We start from the raw sequence: 24947 nt of genomic DNA on the forward strand, positions 1-24947 counted from the left end.
AGCATCTTAAATTATAAATGAATAAGAAACTAAAATGTTGTCTGTTTCTTAAGAGGGCCCAGAGTGTGAATCTCAACTACCTAGTATGCTATAGTTCTATTTCCAAACCTTGTTGCTTGTTCAAAGAATTCAAGCAAGTTAGCTAAACAATACCTTCCCTTTCTAAATTTATATACTTTTATAAAATACCGTATTTTATTAGTTATTTTCTAATTTAGCATTATCATTGCCAAACCTTTACCAGTAACAGAAGACTCATTTTTCTATTGTTTTCTGTTTCAGTTCTGTCTCCCCTTTAATAAATTCATCATATTGGCAGTTCTCCAGGTAATCTGTAGGTACTGCTCCCATTATAAAGGAGAGCAGAAATATTCTAGTTAGGAGTCCATGAATAACATCTCTCATTCCCTTTAGTAGGACTGGGAACATACCATTAGAACCTGGTGAATGCTTGGTTTTTACTCACCCTATCTGCTGCATAAACCCAGTATAAATTAAAATTAACAAAGACCAATTGAGCTTGTTCTATAAGATGGGACATCTCTTTTGATTTCTTCTGTTGTAAAAACTTATTTGCAGTATTCTTCTAGCATGGTGACTATACTCTATAGTTAGCACATTCCATCTTTAATCCCTTATTGATTTTTAACTGTTTATTCTCTTTTATAGATCTTTACCGTTGTAGTAATACAAGATGAAATTTTCTTCTGTCTCAATTCTAATATCATTCTTCAGCTCAGCCAAATAATCTTTAAGTCTAGAGCCTTTTATACAGTCTTTAAAATACTCCTTTCCTTTGAGTTTGTTTCTTAATAATTACATAATAACATGAATAGTCTGTTTATCTGCAGTATTGAGATCGCTAATTTAGTTACTAAATTACTATTTCAAGGCAAAAGTAAGTTATAGGTAATAGTAAAAGTTAAGGATTATTGCTTAACTTTTAAATTTAGTTGGCATTCATCTCTTAATTTCCTTTCAGTTTGAGATTCTTGTACTATTTGACCATTCTAAAAAAATGCTGTAAGCTACACACACTATTTCCATTTAAGCAAAAATTACTTGCAGCTTTTCCTTTGGGATTTTAGTAACCGGTAAAATGTTTTTGTTTTTTTTTATTTGAAGGAACTATATAGCAAGCTACATCCTTACACATTGCAGAATTTTAGTGAAACAGAAAGATCAGCTTCCACACGCTGCCGAGTAGTTTTGCAAGCCTTTCAAACAAGTTACATCACTGCTGTGCAATGAGCTCCTACAAGAGGATCGTTATTCTGGGAGGCTGTGGTCACTGAGCTGTGGAAGAGAAATCCATATGGTAACCTTAATTCTTGGGTCAAAGACCTACAACTAATGAATCCCAAAGTATGCCTTGTGTTTTTGACAGCAACAACTGCCATACTTTTAATACAGAAGAAAAGCAGCCAAAGCAACCTAAGCTGTATTGCTCACACACACCAAAACTGGACTTGTGTCAAACACTTGACCTCAGTCCTAGTTTTTTTATGTTGAAGCTGGGGATAGGACATTCTTTTATTTTTCTCCAAATTTGAGTACTGCTCCTTACAAGGATGCACACAGATTTTGGGAAGAAAATTGTTATTTCCATAATATATATTATGTGTAAATTTCTTTTAACACATTTAGAATTTTTTATCCACTGTGTTTGATTCTGAAATGTGTTATTTTTTTAATTTTATTTGCTGTCATAATTTAGTTTCTGCTCTTTAAACAAAACCGTGGTATGCTTCAAAATCTGAACTGCTTTACTACAGAGGTCCCCATGCACTAAACAAATTGTGATGCCAAGAAATTTCTAAACTTCTTAAATTTGTTGTCACAATTTTAAGAGTCTGGGGGTGCACATAGAAATATATATAAAGATAGGAAAGGTAAGGTTAATATCTATACTATAGGGTTTATTTTTAGAAATTGTTAAGCAAAAAACATTATCTCATATGTAAATCTTTGGTAATTATTGATCCCCTTTTCATCAGGGTAGTAATACATGTATATATTTAAAGTATATTCCTATTTAAGTATACGCTTAAAATCAAATGAAATAGATCTACAACAAATTCACAGTTGTATTATAAGAAAAATGAGAAGAACCAGAATTCCATTGGTGTAGCTCTTATGGGATTCTTTTGCGCTCCTATTACAGGGCCACAGACACGTCTGTCGATTGCTTTCTGAACCCTAGATCACACGTCTTCCCAGCTCATCCCACAGATCTGGAATTTGGGGCACCCATGGCTCGACTGTCACATTTCCATCCCTAGAGAAAGTGATTGTTACGTCAGAAGCTGCAAGACGTGCATTGTTCTGTTGGAAAGTTGTCATGTCAGGTCCCAGAACTTGATCAGTATAGGGCCCTGCAGCAAGGTGGCCATCAATCACTACAAGTGTAGGTTTGTTGTGACTACAGTAGATTGTCCATACCAGACAATCACGTTTGGACCTCCCCTTTTGATTGGTGTGTTGTACATAGCAAGTAGCATATCTTTCTGCCTGTTTTCACCACACTCACAGACATCCATTAGGGGCTCAATGCAAAACCTTGAATTGTTGCTGAAGAGGACTTTACTGCCTGGCTGGAGGGTCCAGCTGAGGTGACTGGCTCCAGCCTCCAACATAACAAAGGCACTAAGATGCTTTTCATGAAAGACAGGGTACCTGTATATTGACTTCTTCTGATGTTTTCCTTCCTGATTTTTTTAGCAGATTTGACATCCACCATCTTATATCTCATCTTTGCTCAATAATCTCTCATTTAGGAGGTGATTTAGTACTCATGCAACAGTCACTCAAGTGTATCATGGTCACTCACACTTGTGTTGCTAAAAACATTTAATTAATAGACATCTATAAATCTGTATATTTTTCTGAGTAACAAGCTTGCATAGAGTGATGTTTATTTGAACCCTGAGAACCTGAGGATCTCCCTGATGAATGCATCTTGTTTTTGGTTCCATGTACGACTGTGGTCAACACTTGTCAGTCATATTACAAGTTGCAGTTTAATTGGAAATGGATCATAGTTTTAAGCACTGCCCTGTCAGCCAAATCATGAGCCATTTTGAATTTGTAGAATTTCTAGGTCAATACTTAAACACTTAAAAGACAGATTTAATATAAAACCCAGTTAAATATTGCAAAAATACTCTTATTTGTGGGGAAAAAAAATCAAGCTTTCAGAATTGAAATGCTGCCAACATTTCAGTCTTTGTCTGGTCCACACTCATGAGTATCTTTTTTCAAAGTAAACCAACATCACTGTGAACATTTAAGAATCTTTAATTCACACTAGTAATAAAATTGCATTACATTTTTCATAAAATAAATGTTCCAGTTTATATATACAGAAAAAACAGACTGTACAGACCCTTCCAGGAGCCATACCCAAAAGGTAAAACAGACCTCACAAACATACAGGCAATACAGTGCTCAGCTAAGCAGGCACAACTGTACATCTAACTTGTAACTGCTCAGTATGGGGGTGGGGAAGAGGGCAAAAAAAGTATGACATTTACAATACAGTCCTTCGGGACCAATAAGGATTAAAAAGTATTGCAGGCAAGCAGACAGACGCTCTTCACTTGCAGTGCCTTAGAACATCCATCCAGTGTGGGTTCAGCACCCAAGCAGCTATTGAACCTGGGTTTCAAAGCTTCCATTGAGCTGGCCTTCCTCATAGTCCACCTGACAGAGAATCATGTTGTTCTTTAGGAAAAATTTATCCCCCACGCAAAACCTGAAATAAAAAGAGCACATGCTTTTAAAAGACACAGCCAGGCGGAAGACCGGCTTGCCACCCCACCTGAAGAAGGGACCTTTATTTTCCTTCATAAAGATCTCACTGTGTTGTTAACACCTTTCCTTTCTGTCCACTTGCAGCCGATTTCTCATACGTTGTAGTAGTTGGTGTTTTCTGTGGAATTATTACATTCTCTTGGTTGGACTGTATTTTGTTTCCTAATGGCCCATTGTACGAAGCCCCTTTTAATTTGACCATGAAGGTGCTTTTTAAATAAAATTCATTGTTGCAGACGTTATACTATTTCAAGGGACGTAAACAAGAGGCCTGGCATCAGGCGAAACCATGCTCTCACTCCCAGTCCTGGCACACTCATCACATTGGTTTCCTAGGAAACAGGCCACAGGGCCAGTGCTCCACACAACATTTTGGTGCCAAAATTTTAAATGCATCTTTTTTCTCCTTTCTCGTCCAACCAAACTGAGGGGGAGAAAAAGTTCCAATTGCTTTGTTACATCGCACAAATAAAGCTTTTTTGAAAATAGGAAAACCATTTACATTCCCAGCCCTCCTATTTATTGAAAAGAAGTTAGTTGTATAAATGATTATATACTGAGAAGCATTAAGAATATAACAAATGAGTACTGGTGTTTATAATGCCTCAGTATATACACTGGTATATACAGTAGCTGCTCATTAAGCAGTTGAACTAAATACTAGATTGATGTGGTTTGTTTTGTGAATTTTGCCACTGTAATCCCTGAACAGCAGGAGCAGTGCATGCAGTCACATTTTAAAGGCTGTTCAACACGTGTTACGATATACATTATGCCTGTAAAATGGAATTTGGACATGCATCACTGGGTGGAGAACACTTTGCACTTTTCTGCACATTGCAGTGCCAAAAACTGACCTTCTCCATCCACAGACAGTGAGCTAACATCACAGGCTTGTAGCTTGAGGACAGAGCTCACCCTTGCAATATGTAGAGATTCCAGATTTCAATTACAGACTGCGACAGGGGAATAGGAAGGCAAAGCTTCTGTTGTGTATTTGGTGCAGTAGGAATGTCACTGGGAAAAGGGTGTTAAAAAGAGGGCTCTAAACATTTTTTCCAGATGGATTCCTTTGCTTTCAGGTGAACACTGAAATGTTGGACCCCGAGCTGACTTAACAAATGGGTTTCAAACTTTAGTAATGTATTAGGTTTGTAACATGCAAGATTGTATGTAAATCCTTAAGCCAGTTCAGTTTGCTTAGTATTAATTTATAAGTGCTAGCAAGAGCCCACACATACTGTATGTGCCTCATATAACCCAGTGTACCTTTGTAAGGCATTTACCTCTTGGTGTGTTATACAAATATTTTGGTCAGCATTACTGTAAACTGGATCCTTTCGAATTATGTATTTTAGGGGCAGCTTAAGTGCTGCTGTGGCTCACATTGGCATCACAGTAAAAAATACTGAAAAAAAAATCCAAAATCCTGTAGATTTCAGGAGAAGTTGCATAAAAGTGTGAATGCTGAGTCCTAGTGGTGAAGGTTTCATGAGCTTTCTCCATTGGCTGAGAACTTCAGGTTATTTCAACTTGTATAATTCCATTACCATCTGCATTCACCAACTTTCTTCACTCATTTTTGCCACTATTTGCAGTCTGTTTTTTAAACTTTCAAAGTTTGATCCCAATCATTATCAATCACTTGCCAGCTATGTTCATTCTTCTGTACAGTCAGAACAAAATTTATTTTTTTAAAGGTTTTCCAAGCTTTTAATCCCAGGACTAGACCAAAATAGATTGAAAGTGTACCATTTTAAACAATATAATAATGAAATCAGAACACCTAATAAAAGATGACACTGGCTGAAATGTCAGAGTTGACTACTGGACAATAACTGAAAAACATTTAAAAACCTTTTTCTCTTTTAATATAACTAGGCTAATGTTTGAGTTGGTTGCCATTTCAGGATAGCATTATAGATTTCAAAAGGTCATCTTCCACAGCCACGATGTGTTTCACCTTACCTCTGGTTACAAAGCTGACAGGCAAAACAGTCCAAATGGTAAACATTATCTCTCGCTCTCATCACCATTTCAAAGGCTGGGATCAATTTACTACAGGCTGCGCAGTTCCCTGTAGTACCAAAGAGCCTGAAAAACAAAGATCCAAAATAGTCAGGTACCAAGCTGAGTGTTAATAACATTCTGAGAGTTCCCGTAATTAAAAAAAAATAATGCAGTACACAAATCTATCTTGGTACACACATGATGTTTTTTTTTTGTTAATGAGGGTACAAACCTAGATGTTAATTCTTTGCTAATGATCTAATTAAAGTTATCACATGGCTCTAATCCCCTTCTTCAAAGAGTTGTTCCTTCCACATTGCAAAAGAAAAGAAAGTGGGTCTGAGGCAACCAATTGAATTGTTTAAAGTTTTTTTTTTTTCTTTAAACCAATATAACTAATGAGACTTAGCTTGTGCACAATCCAGCTGGATTTTACACAGGGGGCTACATTCTAGAAGGTAGTCTGAAGTTCAAAAGATTCATGTTCTAAGAATACACTTTTTCCAAGACGGTAAAAACACTGAAGACTGATAACTTTGGAGAGGTAACAAAAAGTTTGTCAGCTCCAGCATGTGTGCAGAATGGACCCTGTCACTTCAGTTTCTGTTTAGGTAAACTGTCTAGCATTTTAGGTAGAAGCCAATCCATCAAGGTTACAGCCTTGTGAAACCAATGTTTGTAAATACCTTCCAAGCAGGGGGAAATTAACCATTTTCCTCAGAATTTACCAAGGGACTGACCTTATGTTTAATTTGAAGAACTTTTATCACAGATCTAGCATGCACGTTGTTCTAAGGATTATAAAGAAATCATCCAGATTAAAAAGAGGCAAAAGTGATAGCTGATTGTCATTTCAACAAAGGTGAACATTTTTGTAAACCATATACTGTATGGTTGAGTATTGTTAAAATGAAAGTTACAGTATATAAAGTTAAGAGACAAAACCAAATTTCTGGAAACTCTGCAATTAGGATAAAGTTTTACTTGCACCCACATTATTGGAGTGTCACCCATCTAACAGTATGACTTTTGTGTTCCTTTTAGAGGTTGTTGTAAAAAAAATTAGTAGTTCTATAACAGGAACACGGTTATATGTCATTGTGCAGTACGAAGGGCTAGAGAACACAAACTGACTTTTACCAGGTTGAAAATCTACTGAAAAGTACAAAACAATTTATAATTGACCTGTAACATGTTGATAAATTGAAACATGTATGCACACAAGTCCTTCCTCACAAAACAACAGATCATCCACTCAGTGCATACAGTAAGTTATGGTCACAGCCTAAGAATCACAGTTGACTATTCTTAATTCACAAGCAGATACATTTGATCAATTCAACTGTCTTCCAACAGACTCTTTGTTACAGTACACATCATATAGGACTGACACATGTAACCTGATGGCTTTAACTCAGCTGCAGAATGTGTATGTTTTTAAATGGTCTGTCATCTTCAGTTTTTGCAGGTCTCAGCAGCACTTTCAGCACTGACTCAAGTCTTCAAAAAAGCATCACCACACAACAGCAGCAGATATTAATATCTTGGCAAATATTAACTGCACTTCAATCTAACTTTGTTTTCCCATCTACTTAAATAGTCATATTTACTCACATCAGGATCATTACAAAACAACTTCCCTTGATGTTGAACAGTGAATCAAAAGGATCAACATTGGGGATTGTATAAATATGAAACTCGGAAAGGCTTGTCATTAAAATTCCTGTTTATAATTGGCCATTCAAATGATATGCTTCATTCTTTGGGGAAAATGTTTTGGTTGATGGTACTGATCTCTAGGACCCTTATAGTTTAAGAAATTTAACTTAGGTTTTTAGTATCTGCTTGTATTATGTTTAGAATAATAATTTTCTTGTGGAGCTTTTCAGTTAAATTCTTCCATGGAGGATTTTTTTCCCCAAAGAATCTGTAATGCATATACCATATCCTTGCTGTGGTTATCTATGATTATTACAGCTCATGTCCTTCACCTCTTCCTGTATTTTACTGTAGTTAAAAATACCTGTCAAAAACACTGACATGCCTGTTTTACAGGTTGCAGTAATTTACTTTTTTTTATATAAATGGCCATAGCATAGTAAATGGGATAATTTTTAGTTGCAGATGAAGGACTTTTTTGCATAAGCCAAAAAATGATCTGAGGTCTTTAAATGTATGTATTCAGTATTTCTAATTTCTTTGTGTTGATGCTGTATTATTTTTAAGTCAGCCTTTTGAGAAGTTTTCTCCTGCTTTCAATGTTCAGATCATTTTAGAATATGAACTTGCATGGATTCAGAAGCCATAAAAGATAAAACTAAAGCTACCCACTCATACTGTACTTCATAGTCTGTGTTATATGAGCTTGTGTGAAAGCAAACGGTTGTCTTTTGCTAGACACAACATCTATGGTTTATTCTGAAATGCAAAGCTTGCAGGGGTTTTGGCAGACAAAGGAACATGTGAATGCAGTACTAAGCTGTAATTTGAAGTAATCAATGGTAAGACCAAGCACAACCAAAGATGTTTGTAAATGTTGTGATATTGTTTTCCCCATTCATGATCAGAAAGTTTTAAAGCTATTAAAAAAAGCTTCTCTCTGTCTAAACATTGCTTAACATTTACCATAAATTGAATATTAAAGCCTCTTAACCCTAGAGAGGAATCAAAACTTTTAATTTGAAGTGAAGAGCCCCCAAGTGCAAGATCAGCAATAAAATCCGAACTAAAAAACAAATAGAATGTAAGAGAGGCACTTTACACAAAGATGTGGAAGTATGGAAAAGATGCCCATCCTCACTGTCAAAGTTAATACCCTGCCATTTCCCCCCGAATTGGATGAATGGCATCCTCTTATTTATAACTCATGTCCTTAAAATTCAAGTGTAAAAAACACTTTGTAACTCATTATAAAGGTGTTTCACAAAGAAAGGCACATTTACATTTATTTTAAAGTGCATGTTATTTTTAGACATTCTTATATTTGTCCAATTTTTAAAATATGCACTTTGAAAAATTGCTCTTATGTTCGTAGCTTATGAAAGAGTTCAGAAGTAATAAGTAGCAAAGATCCTTTAAGGAGCCCTTCTTAGTTATGTGAAGGGATTCTCATCAATCTCAAAGCAGTCAATTCACTTGCATTACCTTTAGGTAAAAATTGAGACTAGTATTTCTAATGAAACCTTAAATTCTGCAGCTTTGTAGCTCATCATTTAAGAGCTGTTAGGTGAGTTATCTTTCCTACTAATGTAAAACAAATGAGTTAGAAGAAGCAGTGACTTTTAGTATATAAATAATATTTTAAGTGAGTGTTTTCCCAGTAATTTATTTCCTCGGTTTTTGAACTGATCATAAGAAAAAAGGAAATTCCCTGAAATTTCTTGCAATTTAAAAAAAAGATGAGAGTGACAATCCTTAAAAACATCATGGGAATATCCACTCCAAGCAAACAGTTGTGTTTTGTAATTCTCCACTGCAATACCATACTTTTTATTAAGAAACAGAACCACAGTGCATAGTCAGATTTTTCATGTTGGTTAAAGATGTGGTTGTTTTTTTGGAGCAGTAAGATAGCTCCTAAAATATGCAAACCATTCCCATTTGGTCAGAGGAAAACATTTAGACATGTAGTAGGCCTTTTGAGTTGAGTTTAATTTAAACAAAGTAGGGGTCCAAACCCAAAGCTATCTGCATTTTATACCCCCCCTCCTTCTTCTTCTGTCTAAATCTATAAAAAGAAAAATGTGGATTAGCTGAGACAGATGTTCACTAAACTGTTTGAACAAACAGCCCAGGCAACTTCAGAAAGTCCTCTAATGCTTCCATCACCTGCTTGTCTTTGTTCACGTTTCTTTGTGAACTTGCTCCAGTGTTTCGTGTTGAAGACCTGCATTTCCATACCTTTGAGGATTATTTCCTTTTCTATGTATGCAGGTCTGTCAAATTAAATGTACAGGACTGTGATTAATGGAAAGCAAAGTTTTGACCTCTTTTAAGCATTAAGATTTCTGTTTTTGAAGATATAACGGTCCCAGTACATTCTAAAATAAATGCTTTTGAGAGAGTCATAAAAGATTTTCTAGAGTTTTTGCCGACTTGAAATCATACTAAATTTAAATGCAGTAAACCCATCTGGCACTTATTTTGTTTCTACATTCTATGAGGCAACAATAAAATGCTCTTGTTGACATCTGACAATACCACAAAGATCACAAGTAAAAAGCCTGCATTATTGCCAATAGAACAGTTCTGATTTGACTCAGAAATCAGGGTATTTGCAGTGGAGTTAAAAAAAATAATTTTAATTAAAAATTCTTAGCTTTGATAAGTGGATGACTAATCTATTTCTTTTAATATATTTAATAGCTACAAGATAAAACCATTTCAGGCCCTCAGTCCTGGCAATCAAAAGCATGACAGGTTACTCAACCTTGTATCACTAGGTCAGAGAATTCGCAGCCCAGAAATATGAAACAGCTAATTAATCTATTGTTCTCCTCAGTAATGAAACAGAGTGGCAAAAATACTAATAACCTCAGCTTTTTATTAAGTGAATTGAATGTCAAGTGGATTCAGAAACTTCAACGTGATGTTTAGGCAACATTTCCAGTCTGCAGCAAATGTTCATTATGTACCCATGTTTCTGAAGGACAAACACACAAGGAGGTGCTCTGTACAGCCTCTCATAATTAATGTGCACATGGCAGTTTTCCAAAAAGAGGAATAAAATGCTTTTGATCCACTCGCCTGAATTTAATGAACTGCCAAAATATAAAGAAGTGTAATACTACACAAGGCTTCAACTTGTTCCTGAGGTGAGCAGATGCATTTCCCCAGTATCACAGAATTAAGTAGACTGTAAGAATACATTTTCCTTTACTTCTAACACGCATTACTTGAATAATAAGCTCATTTTGCAACAAATTGAAATGTAAGACACTACCATTTTTCACAAAATGCCCAAAAACTTAGTATAAATTATGGTGCTATATTGTAGCAAGGAAATCGCCTGGGGTATATCCACCTGTTTAGCAGTACAGTATATTTAATTTAATTGCTTTCAAATTGCTTGGAAGTATGGGCAAGGTAAATGCTCATTTACAAGCCCACTGTGCTGTAGTTAAGTGTCAGGAGAGGTCTAACACATAGTGGCACTTTTTTGGAACATATCTTGATCCTTTAAGTCAATGAATTGCCAGTTTACATTTGAAATATGTGATTAGCTGGACTTTGCAAATCCCTGGGTGATGTTCCTTGAGAGCTACATCATTCCTCCAGTAGATGCTTGTTGTGCTGTTCAGACTTTGTGATGTCAGAAGGTTGTGACAGTATACTTATAGTAAATCCAATTTGAAGAACTATTGGAGATTCTGAATATGTGATTTAAAAAAAAAGTTGGTGATTCCAAATTTAAATATTAAAAAACATGACTGAATTATCTTTGCCATTTAGTGTAATGTTGGAATTAGAAGTATATTTAGCTGTGTATGTCAGAAATTTAACTGCTTAATGGCAAGGACTAGTTTTCCAGCCTCACCATAAGAAACTTGAGAGCTATCCATTTCAGAACCAGTATTCTTACTGTTCATCTCCACTTCCTGCAGTTTCTTTTTTTTTTACCATAACCCAAAGCTGACACCTTCACTCTTCTTTTTAGAGCCCGACACAAGGCTAGCCTCAGGGCATGCGCGTTCAACCCTCCCAGCAGCTTCACGTTTTAATTATGTGAGGCATATCTAAGATGTGATCATAGCCTTTTTAAAAAGGCTGGGAGTAAAAAACGGGGGCTCACTTTTTAAAAAATTAACACGCTTTTAGAGCATCATATTTAATTGTGCCAAATGCAGTAACTGTCTCCTCCAGTCATTACATATATTTTTTATTATCTCATCCTTGCCATCTGCACCTTTCAAGGGCAGTCCGAGTCTTGGTGAACCTCTTTAGACTGCATCTTAACAGCATTAACTTTTCAGAGAAATGTGATGGATGTTAATGCCTCTTCCTAACACCTCGCCATCCCAGATAGTTACTAAGTAGTATCTGTGCTGCCGAGTGGTCATTCTCGTATCCACAGCTGTAAAACTAAATGGACAAGTGGGGAGGTTGAAGACAGTGGTGTCGGCCCATGGGGCCCAAGGGACCAGTCTAGAAGATAAATAGTAGGATCTCAGTAGGAAGCCCAAGGGAGCAAGACTTAACGCCTGGGAAATAATCATGTTTAATTTAGCGAGCAGATGGCAGAAAAAAGCTGGAGTCTTTGAGGTTGACACCAAGCTGCCTTGAGTGCAAACAGCGAGCATAAGACTATGCTACACTGTTTCACTTCTGGCAGTTTCCCCTCACTAAGTTCACTATGGCCTATAAACTAGAGGTGTACCTGCTTGTGAACCCTGGTACTAACCAACAGAGAAAGGGGAAAAATGTATATTGCATATTAACACCCAATGCATTGGAAAGCAAGCACATGATTGGGATGTCAGTTACAAGTTGAGAAAAAAAAAAGATGATTGGAAAACAACGGCTAAAAAATAAAATCTTGGAACAGTTCGGTAAACAAAATAGGTAAACAATAATACTTCTGAGTTTCTGCTGTCTGGAAATCGAATACTGCCAGTCTGTTCTCAGAAAGTTAATCAGGCTGACACTATTTATTTCATTTTAAATACATTATTTTACAAATAAATTGTAATGTGCCCCCCCGTCTCCTCCCTAAAATGTGATATATACAGTATGTGAACATAGAAAGAAAACCGTTTGTTCTTTACTTTAACTGGTTGATTTTTAAAAGTCCAAATGTTTTGCACTCAAGAAAACCGTCTGTCAACTGTGTGCCTAAATTTCAGCAGAGATATTTTCGTCCTACACATTAACACATCTAACACTACCAATGAACAGTACTGCACATTGACCAGTTGTCTAAGGGTACAGTACTGTAGGTCATCCCGCAGTGTCAGGTTTAGAGTGAAATTCTGCGGGGTTGACTTGCTTCACTGCTGAAGAGTTTTGTTCACAGTGAGCCCCCACCCCAGTTTAATATTATGGTGACGTATCAGTCAGTGTCCTCCTACAGTTCTTACCTCAAGTAATCCCTGCGGCAGAGGATAAGGTTTGCTTTTGTGTACAGGGTGGAGCCCACCTCACCCAAACGGCAGTCACAGCAGGCACATTTTAGACAGTCCTCGTGCCAGTATTTGTCCAGAGCCTTGAGCAAGTACCGGTCTTTAATCTTCCTGTTGCAGCCTGCACACCCTTTCTGTTTCCCTTTGGGCTGTACAGAGAGCATGGGTACACCTGTAACGATAAGGCACAAAACAGTCTTACATGATTTACTGCCCAAATAAACAAGCCAGTTTTCATGTACTCTATTTTGATAAGGTTTGTGCTGTTGGAACTCACAGTGTTGCTTGCAGAGAGTACAGTATATTCTTTTATGCATTTACTTCAATCTGGTAGCTGGACAAATCCTATTTCTTTCTTGTTTTTTGGTCAGCTGGTGTTGTATGTTCATGGTTTTAAAAAATACAAAAGAGTTACTGAGAAGTAAGAAATCTGCTAAATGTAGACTGGATGGCAAAAGCCATTGATTTAACATATGTAGTCAACTGAAAAAAAATAATTGCATCCATTTTGTGCTTTTTCTTTTAAAGTAAGATTGTGAAACCTGTTTTCTAGCCAATAATATTGAAATTTAAGAGGAGACATACAAGGGGAGGCCATTAAGAGATCCATTAAAATAAGCGGGTAAAGGGGTATCTAAAATCAAGTAGAACTATATGCTATCTGTATTTGATGTACTGTATACTGTAATACAGTATATTTTCTCTCTGAAAAAAAATCAACACTAGTGGCATTGGGTTTATCACGGAATGAGGCTCGTTACCCACAATTCTCATTTAAAAAAATATTTTTCAGAAAAGCCTGCAGTTTCTTATGCACGCCAAAATAAACATCTGCACAATTCAATATGAAACATCTGCCACAGAGTGTTGATCACCGCAATAACGAAGAGTCGTTCAACTAAATTAACATATTAGAATCCTCTTCTTTAGTTGTCTAGAAGTTTTAAGAACAGTGATGAGGACGGCGAAGACGCGGTTCTCGGACACCAGTCAGAGATGTTCTCTCTAAGTGGCTTCGGAACATGTATGGCCTTTTGTGCATTATGGGGCTTCCTCTCTTTACACTTAACTCTACTTGTGTGACTGCAACAGTCAAGTGGAGTAACAAAACCTGCAAATTGCGCTGCTGTCACGCAGGCCCCACTTTAAGTGTGCCTTTTAGCCTCCTAAAGGACAAATAAAGTGCATTTAATAACTGCACTAAACACTAATAGTCTATCTGTGGTTGACATTTGTGTTTCGACTAAAAGCCACCCTCAGGCCACTGTTGCTAACACTTACGCACACCACTCTCCTGCAGCAATAACAGGTCTGCTACAGATGAGAGCACAGGACAACAGCTCTTAAGACACTTTCTCACACACTGAGGTATTGATCCATCTAATAGAACAAACTATTGCTGGTGTTCTGTTCCCTGGTTTGGAAACACAGGCTCTAAAAAACTGTTGTCTGAGGCTTCGGAGATGAAGCATCTTTGGAAGCCCAATCCTGCAATGTCTTTACGCTCTTCAAAGCTAGAATCAAAAAAACATTTGTATACAGTCTATGGTGCAGCACAACCATAAGCCTACAAAGGCTCACTTAACTTTTCTAAAACCATAATAAGATTCCTTGCTTTGGGTTAGCGCATTTTCTCCCAGAGGATCTCAAAATGTTTCATGTGCAGGAGTCCACCACTCAATACAGCCACCGTCATATGCCAGCAGTCTCGCTACACAGTCGACAAGATAGAAAGGCGAGAAAATGCTTCAACACTTGGAGTGAGGGGGAATTTTAGGAAGGGCATATTGTGCAAGTCCAAAGAGACATTTTGGCCAGGATACCGAGTTAGTCCTAGTTTTATAAGGTGTCATAGGATATTTAATGAGCAAGTAGTCATGATCTTGGTTTAATATGTCAAACAAAGGACAGTAGTACCAACTACAACACAGTGTAACCAGATACCATACATGAGCATTTCTGTGGCAACTTCGCTCCAGAAAGAAGAGTACCACCTGCTGGTACGTTGGTACCACTTATAGCAGCGACCAGGATTTCCCTGGAGATCTCCCACCTGAGCCGTCGGCAGGTTCCACATTGCTTCTGAGATCTCAGGAGATCGTTACAAGGCAGTAATAGTGCAACAAATATACAGTAGGAAAGAACCTCATGATCCATAAGTACAGTCTGAAACGTTTTTGTAAAGCAACAAAATACCCATGGTAAAATCACAAAATCTGTATTTTATGTCTGCTGAGTCTATATTTAATCAGATTGCCATTTTAATATGACAGATTGCAAGACTGTAGCACAATGACATGAACACGCAACCAAAGTACTAGTTTCATGTAAGGTTAAAAAATGAAAATTAAAGGCTTGGTTTGGGTTAGGGGATTTTCTCATTTGCAATGTACAGCTGGTTTGAAAGTAATCATGCTTTATGGTTAACACACATCTCCCAGTATGCAGGCAGGCAGTATAGGATTTGAGATGCAATTTTTCCTCCAAAAACCTCCAAGCAGTTTTTGCTCAATACTTAGCTCTTCATAAGTATCAAAGCATAAATTCCTTTTTCCCCTGTTAAAGAAAGACCTTATTGGATCCAGATTTCTAGCTTTTGACCATCTACACATCAGTAGTGCTATGAATGTGTGCAGTATAATTAGTATTTTCCCTTTAAAGAAGGGAAAAAAACAAGGGAAGAGCTTGTTAGTTAAATTTATAGCTTAAGTTTAAAATGAAAAAGAGCTCTGATGGCATTCAGGCATCAGATTTCTTTATCATAACTGAAAAAGGGAGGCTAATTGGTCCAGCACTGCTGATGTGAGCCATCAATTAGTGTTCTACTTGCCCTAAGGCTCCCCTACCTCTTCTGTCTCCAAAAAAGGCTCCTTGAAGCAAGCGTATTAGGATCAGAAAACTTGCTATAAATACCAATGTTCAGTGTAAATGAAGCTAAAAAGCTTCAAATTGAAGCCACACTAGCTAAAGGCAGTCTATTCTACCTGCATTTCATGGCTTGTTAGAGGTTCTCTCTGCAGGTACGCCAACAGTGCTTGCCTGTCAGGATTGTACAAAACTAAAAACATGCTTAATGAGGAGAGAGAGCCCAAGAGTGCGTGTGTGTAGGGGAAGGGAATAGAGTTTGTTTAATTCCCTTAGGGATCTCACCAAAATCTTTAATTTGCCATTTATGACAGCTAATTAGTTATTCTATTCAAAATCTTTGCTTTAAATAAGAGAACTAATTATACACAAAGGTCGCTCCCCCCTCCTCTTGTGAAGCACTCGTAATTGGCTTAACCCCCCACCCTTCAACAATACATGTGTGTTTTACACAGTGCTTGCAAAAGAACAGTCTTAACCATTTCATTAACACAGTGGAAAGTTCAGTGTAATCAATTTCCTTGGTGTCCAGGTTTCCCCAACTTGGTTACATACATTGAAAAACACCTTCCAGGTGATTCTAAGTTCTAATCCCAAAGTCCTGTTGCACGTTTTAAACCATCTTGCAAAGTCTCTTCTGAGGTTTGGGGCTAGTTGTGAAAAGACAGCGCACAGTCAAGGCCAGAATAAACACAGCTGTGACAATGTTCGTTAATAGGACCTCAATATTTTCTTAACAGCATCATACAAAGAGCTTAATAGGTGCTAGATGCTTATCTGTCACCTTAGCTACACAGGAAATTGCTTAAAAATAAGGACAGGGGCAAAGCTTTACACAAGCCAAATAAACCGAAGAATGTTTAAATGACCCTGGCTTGAGGAAAATTCAGCCTTGGGGACAGTAATTTTCAAAACTGCAACGTATATAAAGTCCTAATACACACTGCTTACTCCCTCTTTTTTGCTTTATTGCCTTGAAGTACAAAAAGTTACATTATAAAAGGAAGTGGCAGATGAAGAGGCTGCTTCCACTTAATCCAATCCATTTAACAGATACAAGTGCCACTGACCTTCCAGTGTCATTAGGTGTCACAAAAAAGCATACCTCTGTCGCCAATGATTCATATTTTACAGAGGATGCATTTTTCTTAAAAAGCACAAGCTTTTACCTTGCCAAACATCTTCCTGGAGAAATTCGTTTGCCATTAATACTTAGCACAGGGGCCTGTCATTTTTTTTTAAAGACCTTATCTCTTTAGAATATGTACAGTTAACTTTGCATTTGAAACTGTCAGACCATGTACTTTCCATTATAGAGATAGCATCCTATTTCTGTGTAAGCCCATTTCGAGTTCCATTTTTACAGCTATCGAAAAATCAAATCAACGTGGTAACCCTTTTGATGTATTTAAGGTTTTTAAAAAACAGTTCATTGCACTCGAGGAAATGCTTTAAAGCATTACAATGCAATTATTAAATCAGCACAGCAGACCAACATTTCCTCAGATAAAGAATCGCAGGGAAGGGAATGCTTGCTGTCCTCCCCTTGCATATGTTGTAGTACACTAATCTTTAGAATGTGCATTGTGAAACAAAAATATGGCACCTACGCTGTAGGGCTTACTGTAGTTAATTATACCCTGATCAACAGTATGCATTTACACACTGTGGGAATGATAATTTAGGATTGCTCAAGAAATGGTTTGCTAGAGATTGTCACTTTAGTTATTACCATTTAAGCAAAACACGATGAATGCACAACACCTATTGATTATATTGCTGTAACAACTAGGAATAAAAAGGAAGTCATTGTCTTTGTGAAGGTTTCTGAAGCATGCTAGGAACGATCTTTTAATTGAGAATCGAGGGCATTTCTTTGAAAATACATGGGGACGTATTGGAGACTGTAAAGCATGTCTGTTAGTTCATAGAGTTCTGGTCAATTGAATTCTCTACACATTTGCAATTTAGTTTCTTTAGGAAAGCAAGTACTCCATATGGCAAACCTTACACAAAGAAGTCATTAACCTGCCATGAACACTGCCTCAAATTCCTTTCGCCACTCACTGTCATTCGATACAAAGCGAAACTCCATTTGATCAGGTATTATGCGATTCTGATAATTGCTGTAAGGCTGCTGCCAGAGTTTTCAAATATACATTACAACACATCTAGAAAACAAAATTGAACACATGTGAAAAAGCCAGGTCTGGAACACGCATAACTTTGACAGAATCTTACAAATCCATAAGAAAGTCCACCAGATGCTAGTTCAAGTAATATCTTATATTGGGAAAGACGCATGCAAGCACAAAAATAAGTTCATGTAGGGTTAGAAGATCGACTGTTCCTACAAAATTGTCATAAATTCTGTGCTTTGTCAAGTTTCAGATAAGGGAATTTCACAGAGATTTGTTGAGTAATTGCAGACTCTCACCTATGCTATATTAATTACAGTATAGTAGTATTCATTTTCATGCCCAAAAGGGACTTATGGGGATCAATCAAGTAAACACCTTTTAACCACCTAACTGTTCTGTTCATGTAAATTCTAGCCATACAGCAGGGATAACTGCTTTAAGAAATATGGACAAATGTGGGAAGAGTGAAAGTGGTGGCTGTGTGGAGTAGTGGTAAGGGCTCTGGAGGGTCCCGGGTTCAAATCCCAGGCCGGGATACAGCTGCTGCCCCCCCAGAGAACTTTACCCAGAGCACACCAGCAAACTCTGGGTAAACTCTAGTTGGATTACAAAAACATAGTAAAATAAGTAAAAGTCAGTTGGGATAAAAGCATCAGTAGAATAAATTCAATAATAAAAGCATTTTATTTGTTCAAAACAATGTTCAAATCACACTTCTACCTGTTATCTACCAGGAATATCTCCTGCAGAAATAACTTGATTGATCCCAACTCCCATGAAACAATCCAGTAGGAACTGTCAGACACATCCGTAACCACAGGTTCTGCTTCTACATTAGCAGAGCAGATAAAGATTATGTCCAAATGTCTTATTTTTTCTTGTTTAAATAAGTGTTTCTTTCTTTCAGGTAATCAAGGGATTATTTTAACATTCAGACTGAAATTTTAAAGGTCAGTTTTTATATATATATATATTAGAAATTTTAAGAGCTACTGTACGTAATTTAGACCTATTCGAACTGATCTAACTATGAAGCTATTAAAATGTGGACCAGCAGTTCAAAATCAGTATTGATAATCTAAAAATCTTAGATTAGAAACCCACAAGTTTCTATCAGTGAGACAATAAGTAAGTGCCAGTCACTGCCAGTTTTAAGATCTAAGTTTTTTATGAAAAAGTAATATTGAAAGTTGTGCATGGATTAGATTATGGGTTCCATCTTTAAGAGAATTATTGAAACAGATCCGAAGGCAATAAAAGGCTTGAGAGAGGCTGTGTGGGAAGAAGGTGGAACATTTGCTCACTCAGCCCTTTTGTTTATAGGAACTCAACTTCATTTTGGAACTACCTTAAAAAAAATCCTTTGTAACAAAGCTAAAATGTGGCGTCAATGCATAATTATAAAATTGAAAGTTTATTTAGGATGTACTGAATAGCAGTTGTATCAATGCATTGTGACATATGGTTGTTGTCACTTTAAAAAAAAAATTAAGGCAAATTACCATTTGATGACATTAATATTTGTAGTGTATGTAGTACAACTATGCTTTATACAAGTATGTGTTTCACAGCATTTAATAACTTACTATAAAACTATATTATTCTCTTACTATTCTTACTCCTACTGTCATCAGTTTTTCTAGGGGCTGTCAACTGCAATTAGCCCGGAGGCTAAATTGTAAATGCAATGCATCTCATGTCATGTAAATGGCACTTATGTTGTTATTGTATGTTATCTGTCAAATAAATAAATAATACATTAATGATTTTTTTCTCAATTCACACAGATAACACAAACCCATCCAAGTCTATCCCAAACAAAAGTCTGATGATATAATGAGTTTGTGAGATCATTGTCTTGGTAATATTGTGACTGGGGAAGACTAACATCTCTCATGAGTTACAGAAAAACACGTTTTCCTTTTTTTAAATTGGAAATTAAGGGATTTAAGGGCAGAAAACAGGAAATGCTCTTTTTAAAAAACAAATAATATACTATAACTCAATCAACAGTCTCAAGACAAAGCATACATTTTCTTACAATAATATAATGTTTGTATAAATAAACCTTCATTTATCACTGTTAAAAAGCTCATCTTACTTTTGTTCCAAATCTGTCCTTACCACACTTAGAAAGTTCAGATGACTGCTAAGCTCAGAGTATTTGATTCCTAGAGCACTGTTTTAGAAAGTGACGCTTATTACAGTAATGCTTTCCTTATCTAAGGCAGATTTTGGTTTGTGAATTGCTTAGTTGGTTTTGAAAGGTGTTATGTTTTCACTTTGAGCTTCTTATTGAGGATTTAGATCAAGTAGAAATACCTACAGAACAGGACGTTTCCAGTTTAGCAACTTATGGTTTTTGGCACTGGCTTAACTGCATGATATAATGGCAATAGCAGTAATGTTAAACTTGATTTAAAGGTTCTCCCCCACAGACCCTCTATGGTTGTAGTCCAGGTTTTAATTTAGTTTGGTCAGACAATGGCTGCCTGCGGATTTGTGTGCATAGACAGTTTAGCAGGAACTAATCCTTAAAATTTGTGTAAGTAAAGTATATATTTGTTCCCTATTCTATTTAATTTGTCCAGAATAGTTATTGTTTCAAATTTAGGTGAAACAATGATTCACGAGTGTGCTAAAAATACATTGACTAGTCTTTGGACATTTTGGTGGCTTTTTTGCGATACTTCTGGCAGGTGCCTTGTCTTTCTCTGTAATGACAAAAAATTGAAAAGCCTCATTGTTTGGTAAATGTTTATAGAGCACTCGGTTAAGAGCTTTCTCTCTGTGAACACAAGGCTCTTTTAATTGTATCGTTGCATTTGTGTGAACTGTAATTGTTGTACTAGACCATGGTTATGAAATAAAACAAAGAAATGTATTGCACATTCTTGAGTGAAAGTGGAGAAAGGGAATATTTCTGCAAAATGAAAAAGGCTATTTAAACTGTGAATCAGACAATCCAGAAGTCACTCCTTTAGTGTACAGTTACAGAAGATTGCCTTCCTCCGCCCTCCCAGTGCTGGAAAATGGAGTGGGGGTCTGTTGTAGACCTAACCATGCTAAGCTGTAGTACTTGTGTTCAACAATCTAGTGCACAAGCTAGAAAGACCTTTTATATACTTCATATCAAAGGTTATTCACAATGCAAGATGAAAATGTACAATTATAATCCAGTTTGCACAAAAGGTATTGTCTATCTTGTATGGAAGCAGTCCCATTATTCATTATTTTCTCAACTGACACTGTAGTATCTAAGGGCAGGCCTACAGGAAAAAAAAAGTATAATCATACTGTGCAATTATGATATAATAAGTTAGTTAAAGCAATAATGGGGAAAAACAGAGCCAGGGATGTGAGGTAGAACTTATTAATTAGCAAGGTGCTTTAGCAACCTTCCAGTTCAGTAGCCCTAATAAGCCCCAGTGAAACTGTGCGGCAGGCAGAGATTCTTAATCTGACCCTGGTAGTGCCCAGAAAAACATACGTTTTTGTCTGGAACAATAATTGCTCTTTTCACATGTTACAAGTGTCCTGACCCAGCGATCGGCTGCCACTTTCCCTGCTATAATTACTCCTGATCCCTTCCAAATTAGACTGGCGCATTAAGTTTACAATAACACTGGCTAAACTTAAAGCACTAGAGGAGCCTCCACTGCTCCCTCTGGAACAAGTGTTTCATTCTTCAGTCCTCTGCCAGCCATTCCGCAGCGTCAGACCTGCGTTTCAGAGACCAAGTAATTAAGACCAAGCTCCTTTCTTAAGAAGCAGAATGCTTCAAAATGTCTGTTGTTTACGAGGGGTATGTTGCACACTGCGTTTTGAAAATATTCCATGTTCCATTTAAAAGTAGAATGAGCACTTTCAGTCATTTCACCCAAATAAAGTGCCAAAGAAGGGCACAACTCTGTATATAAATTCCTTAGTAAAGCGCCTCAGAGAAATGTTCTTTACCTGTGGTGCACAGATTGCTCCTAAAGCCAATTTTTCAAGGGTAGGAGATGAGATGGTTGCCAAAACCTGAAAGAACTTACGAACAGGGTAGCACAGGATGCATGTGTTCCCATCAAACACACAACAATGTGCGAGGAAGAGAAGAGAAAAGTGGAAGCAATGTCAACACAGCTATTGCCAGTCTTGCGAACTTCACAGATTCTTCTGGTGGCGGGCTACACATCTACCCATTTAGGAACTCAGAAACCCTCCTATAAGGTCTTCTCTAAAAATGATATGTGAGGAGAGCAGTGCGTGTTCTTTTTAAAAGATGTGATGTTTAAAATTTATCTTTCACCAATGCAAGGTCAACTTTAGCTGCCTTGACGGAATCTATTCTACTGGTGCCAAAAAATCCATTGTCATGGTCCCATCATTGCATAATGGAGGAAAAAATAAAAACGCTCTGTACAGCATACTAACACTGACTGATCACCCCGTTCCAGTCTGGAGCTGGCTCCGTTTCAGTGGTTGCCATTTTACGATGATTCCATTTCAAAGCAGTGTGGGGGAAAAAAAAAATGCTGTGGATGCCCTGATGAAAGGCACTACATAAATGCAAATTTAATTCATTTCTCAAGGATTGCGCTCGCATTTGAATAAAAGGATAAATCCATCCATTCTTAAAACTAGATATTTTCACAATTTGATAACATGAACACAATTGGTTATCTGGCACTTCATGATTCCTGACAGAATGTAACCATTAGCACTGTCACTGCAGCTTTTAGCCATCGTACACAGAATAATGCTAAAACGCTTTTTAGCCTGCATTAAAATAGCATTCAGGAGGCATAAATGTAGCTGTCTCAAGTTTGTGTCACTCTAAGGGTTATAAAGTGATGTAAAATCCCTCCTCTTTGGCAATTACATTATAGTTATTATTTCGAAGATATGCCTAGAGACAGGTGTGTTATTCACAAGCTTCAGTGACCTTAAAATATACGAACACATGGAATGTTATTTGGGCATTTTAAGATGAATAATGCAAAATCACTGCAGGAGGCATTTTTCGGGCAACACCCTTCCCAGGTTATTTAGCACTTTGAAGCTGGTCTTCTCATGAGGTGGACTATGAACAAGTCTAACTAAATGGAAGTAAAGGCAAAGTACTGACTATAACGTTGGTAGTTCAGTGTTGAGGGAGATGCAAAGTAATATCCAAGAACACCAATAAATACAGAAGATTAAATTGTTAGAAAAAAAGGTAGGCATTAATTGATCTCCTGTATAGCACTGTATTCCAAAAATCCTTCTGAGTATATTTCCTGAAGCAATAGAGGACTGGGCTTTGTGAACCAACATTTCAAAATTTATTGATATTTGTATTCCATTTCAAATTAAATGTTAAATAGATTTAGACTGCTCTGCCCAGTACAAACAGGCTAAAGAAGTCTGTAAAAACAAGAGTAGCACCTCACAATTAAAAAGATACAACCTAAAGCTAAGGTACTGTACCACCTGCAGTGACTTAGTGATTCAGTTGACTACAATAGTCAATTTGATTGTATGGCCAGTGAAATTAAAGTTCTGTTGGTTAGGTCATGGTCAGTATTGATGTAACAGGTTCTTCAGGACACTAGCCCCTTCTATCCAGGAAAAAAAATCTTCAATGAGAGTCTTTAATGAGTTATTCAAGGTTTTATTTATTGAAGGTCATCCAATGAGAAATTGTTCTCTACCCAGCATGTTAGTTCTCATTAAATGCAGGTTGAGGATATTCTGTTTACCAGCTCCTTTGTCTTGCTTTAGAATTAACTGACTTTGAGAGAATAGTTGCTTTTTATTAAAAAGCAATAGAAATAGATTTTAATAACTACAGAATATATTGCTTGGATGCATTTTCATTAAATTCCTTTTTTGTTCATCGATAGAACAAAAAATGTTCATTCTGCAAACAGATTTTTATTACAGTTATTCAATGAGACATTCCTGATTTTATTAAATTTGCTCATTGAGAATCTTATTACAATATGTTTTTATATAGCAAAAGGTATAGAAAGTGTAGTACTTACTATATTTTCTTAATTAAATCATTTATGCTGCACATGTCTGGGCCACACTTTTATCATCTATTTCATTTTAAGATGAAAGTAAATCGTCAGGGGACTATTTGAACTTTTGATGTTCCAAATCTATCTACTTAAATGCTCTCTGGATTAGTTTAGTAATATGCATGTGCAACCTCAAAATAAAGAAGCACCTTTCCCAGAATCAGGGTTATAAATTCAGAAGAAAAATAGTGAAACAATTCAAAGAAAGATATTAGCACAGATTGGAAAATAAAGTAGAGACTTAAATTTTCAGTATGTTTACAGCTCAGAATAATATATAAGCTTTAATTCAGGATAATTCCAGCTTGATCATTTTGAGTTAGGAAAATCTTTACCAGTGCCTTCTCTTGATGTTGCAGGACTGCAAAATATTTAAAACAGCCATGTCTACAGAATCACCCTGGCTTGTGGCTACAATCTTGAAAACATTAAAGAGCTTTAAGATTTTAAAATATTTTCCTCCTTACTGGAATGGCAAATTGAAATCGCATCTTAGCTGAAAAGCATTACCTGTTTCATAATTCAGCCAAGCAACATTCTCTCAGGGCACACTAATCCCTACCAGCTTTCCTGGAAAACAGAGATCAGTACTTAAAAAAAAAGTTTTGCATTAATGAGTATTTTCACACATACACACACACCCTTAAGCATCTGGGTCTTCCATGTTGAAGTAAACAACTTTAATAAATATGTATCTAGGGACTATTTATGGAATGATCTAACAAGGTCTTCTCTAGTGGTTAATAAGCTCAATGGCAGATCAATTTGTTCAAAATGGAAACTCACATGCATAAACAGAAACCCAAGTGCAATTACTAGGCAGTGTTCGATTTCCACATAAATGATTCATTACAACCATTACTAGCTCAAACATTTTTTAAAAAGTGATACAACAGCATTAATTTGCGTGGCTAAATACCTTTCAAATCATACACATTTCTCCTGCCATT

At 36.6% G+C, this 24947-nt stretch overlaps 1 protein-coding gene and 1 long non-coding RNA gene across 6 annotated transcripts in view; one reads left to right on the plus strand and one right to left on the minus strand.

Annotated features, from left to right (window-relative positions):
- The window catches only part of LOC148645556 (uncharacterized), a 128675-nt gene that overhangs the window by 34926 nt on the left and 68802 nt on the right, over positions 1–24947 (plus strand). For 2 of the 5 annotated variants that reach the window (XR_015928212.1, XR_015928208.1), the window contains 2 exons: positions 18855–18897; positions 19582–19710. The exons of 1 other annotated variant lie outside the window; for it this stretch is intronic. This is a non-coding gene — a long non-coding RNA (uncharacterized LOC148645556). Of the gene's footprint in view, positions 1–1125; positions 1319–2164; positions 2873–18854; positions 18898–19581; positions 19711–24947 lie in introns of those variants that run through there. 2 more of the 5 variants (XR_015928209.1, XR_015928210.1) reach the window with 2 other exon arrangements.
- Positions 3282–24947, minus strand: part of lmo1 (LIM domain only 1) — a 29465-nt gene continuing 7799 nt past the window's right edge. The window contains exons 2-4 of the mRNA XM_088611915.1: positions 12900–13113; positions 5782–5907; positions 3282–3754 (exon numbers count right to left, since the gene is read on the minus strand). Of these exons, the coding sequence (XP_088468041.1) occupies positions 3649–3754; positions 5782–5907; positions 12900–13113 (446 nt within the window). The 3' untranslated portion in view covers positions 3282–3648. The remainder of the gene's footprint in view (positions 3755–5781; positions 5908–12899; positions 13114–24947) is intronic.

The sequence above is a fragment of the Lepisosteus platostomus genome, chromosome 18 (genome assembly GCF_059453375.1).
Source record: "Lepisosteus platostomus isolate fLepPlt1 chromosome 18, fLepPlt1.hap1, whole genome shotgun sequence".
NCBI lineage: Eukaryota > Metazoa > Chordata > Actinopteri > Semionotiformes > Lepisosteidae > Lepisosteus > Lepisosteus platostomus.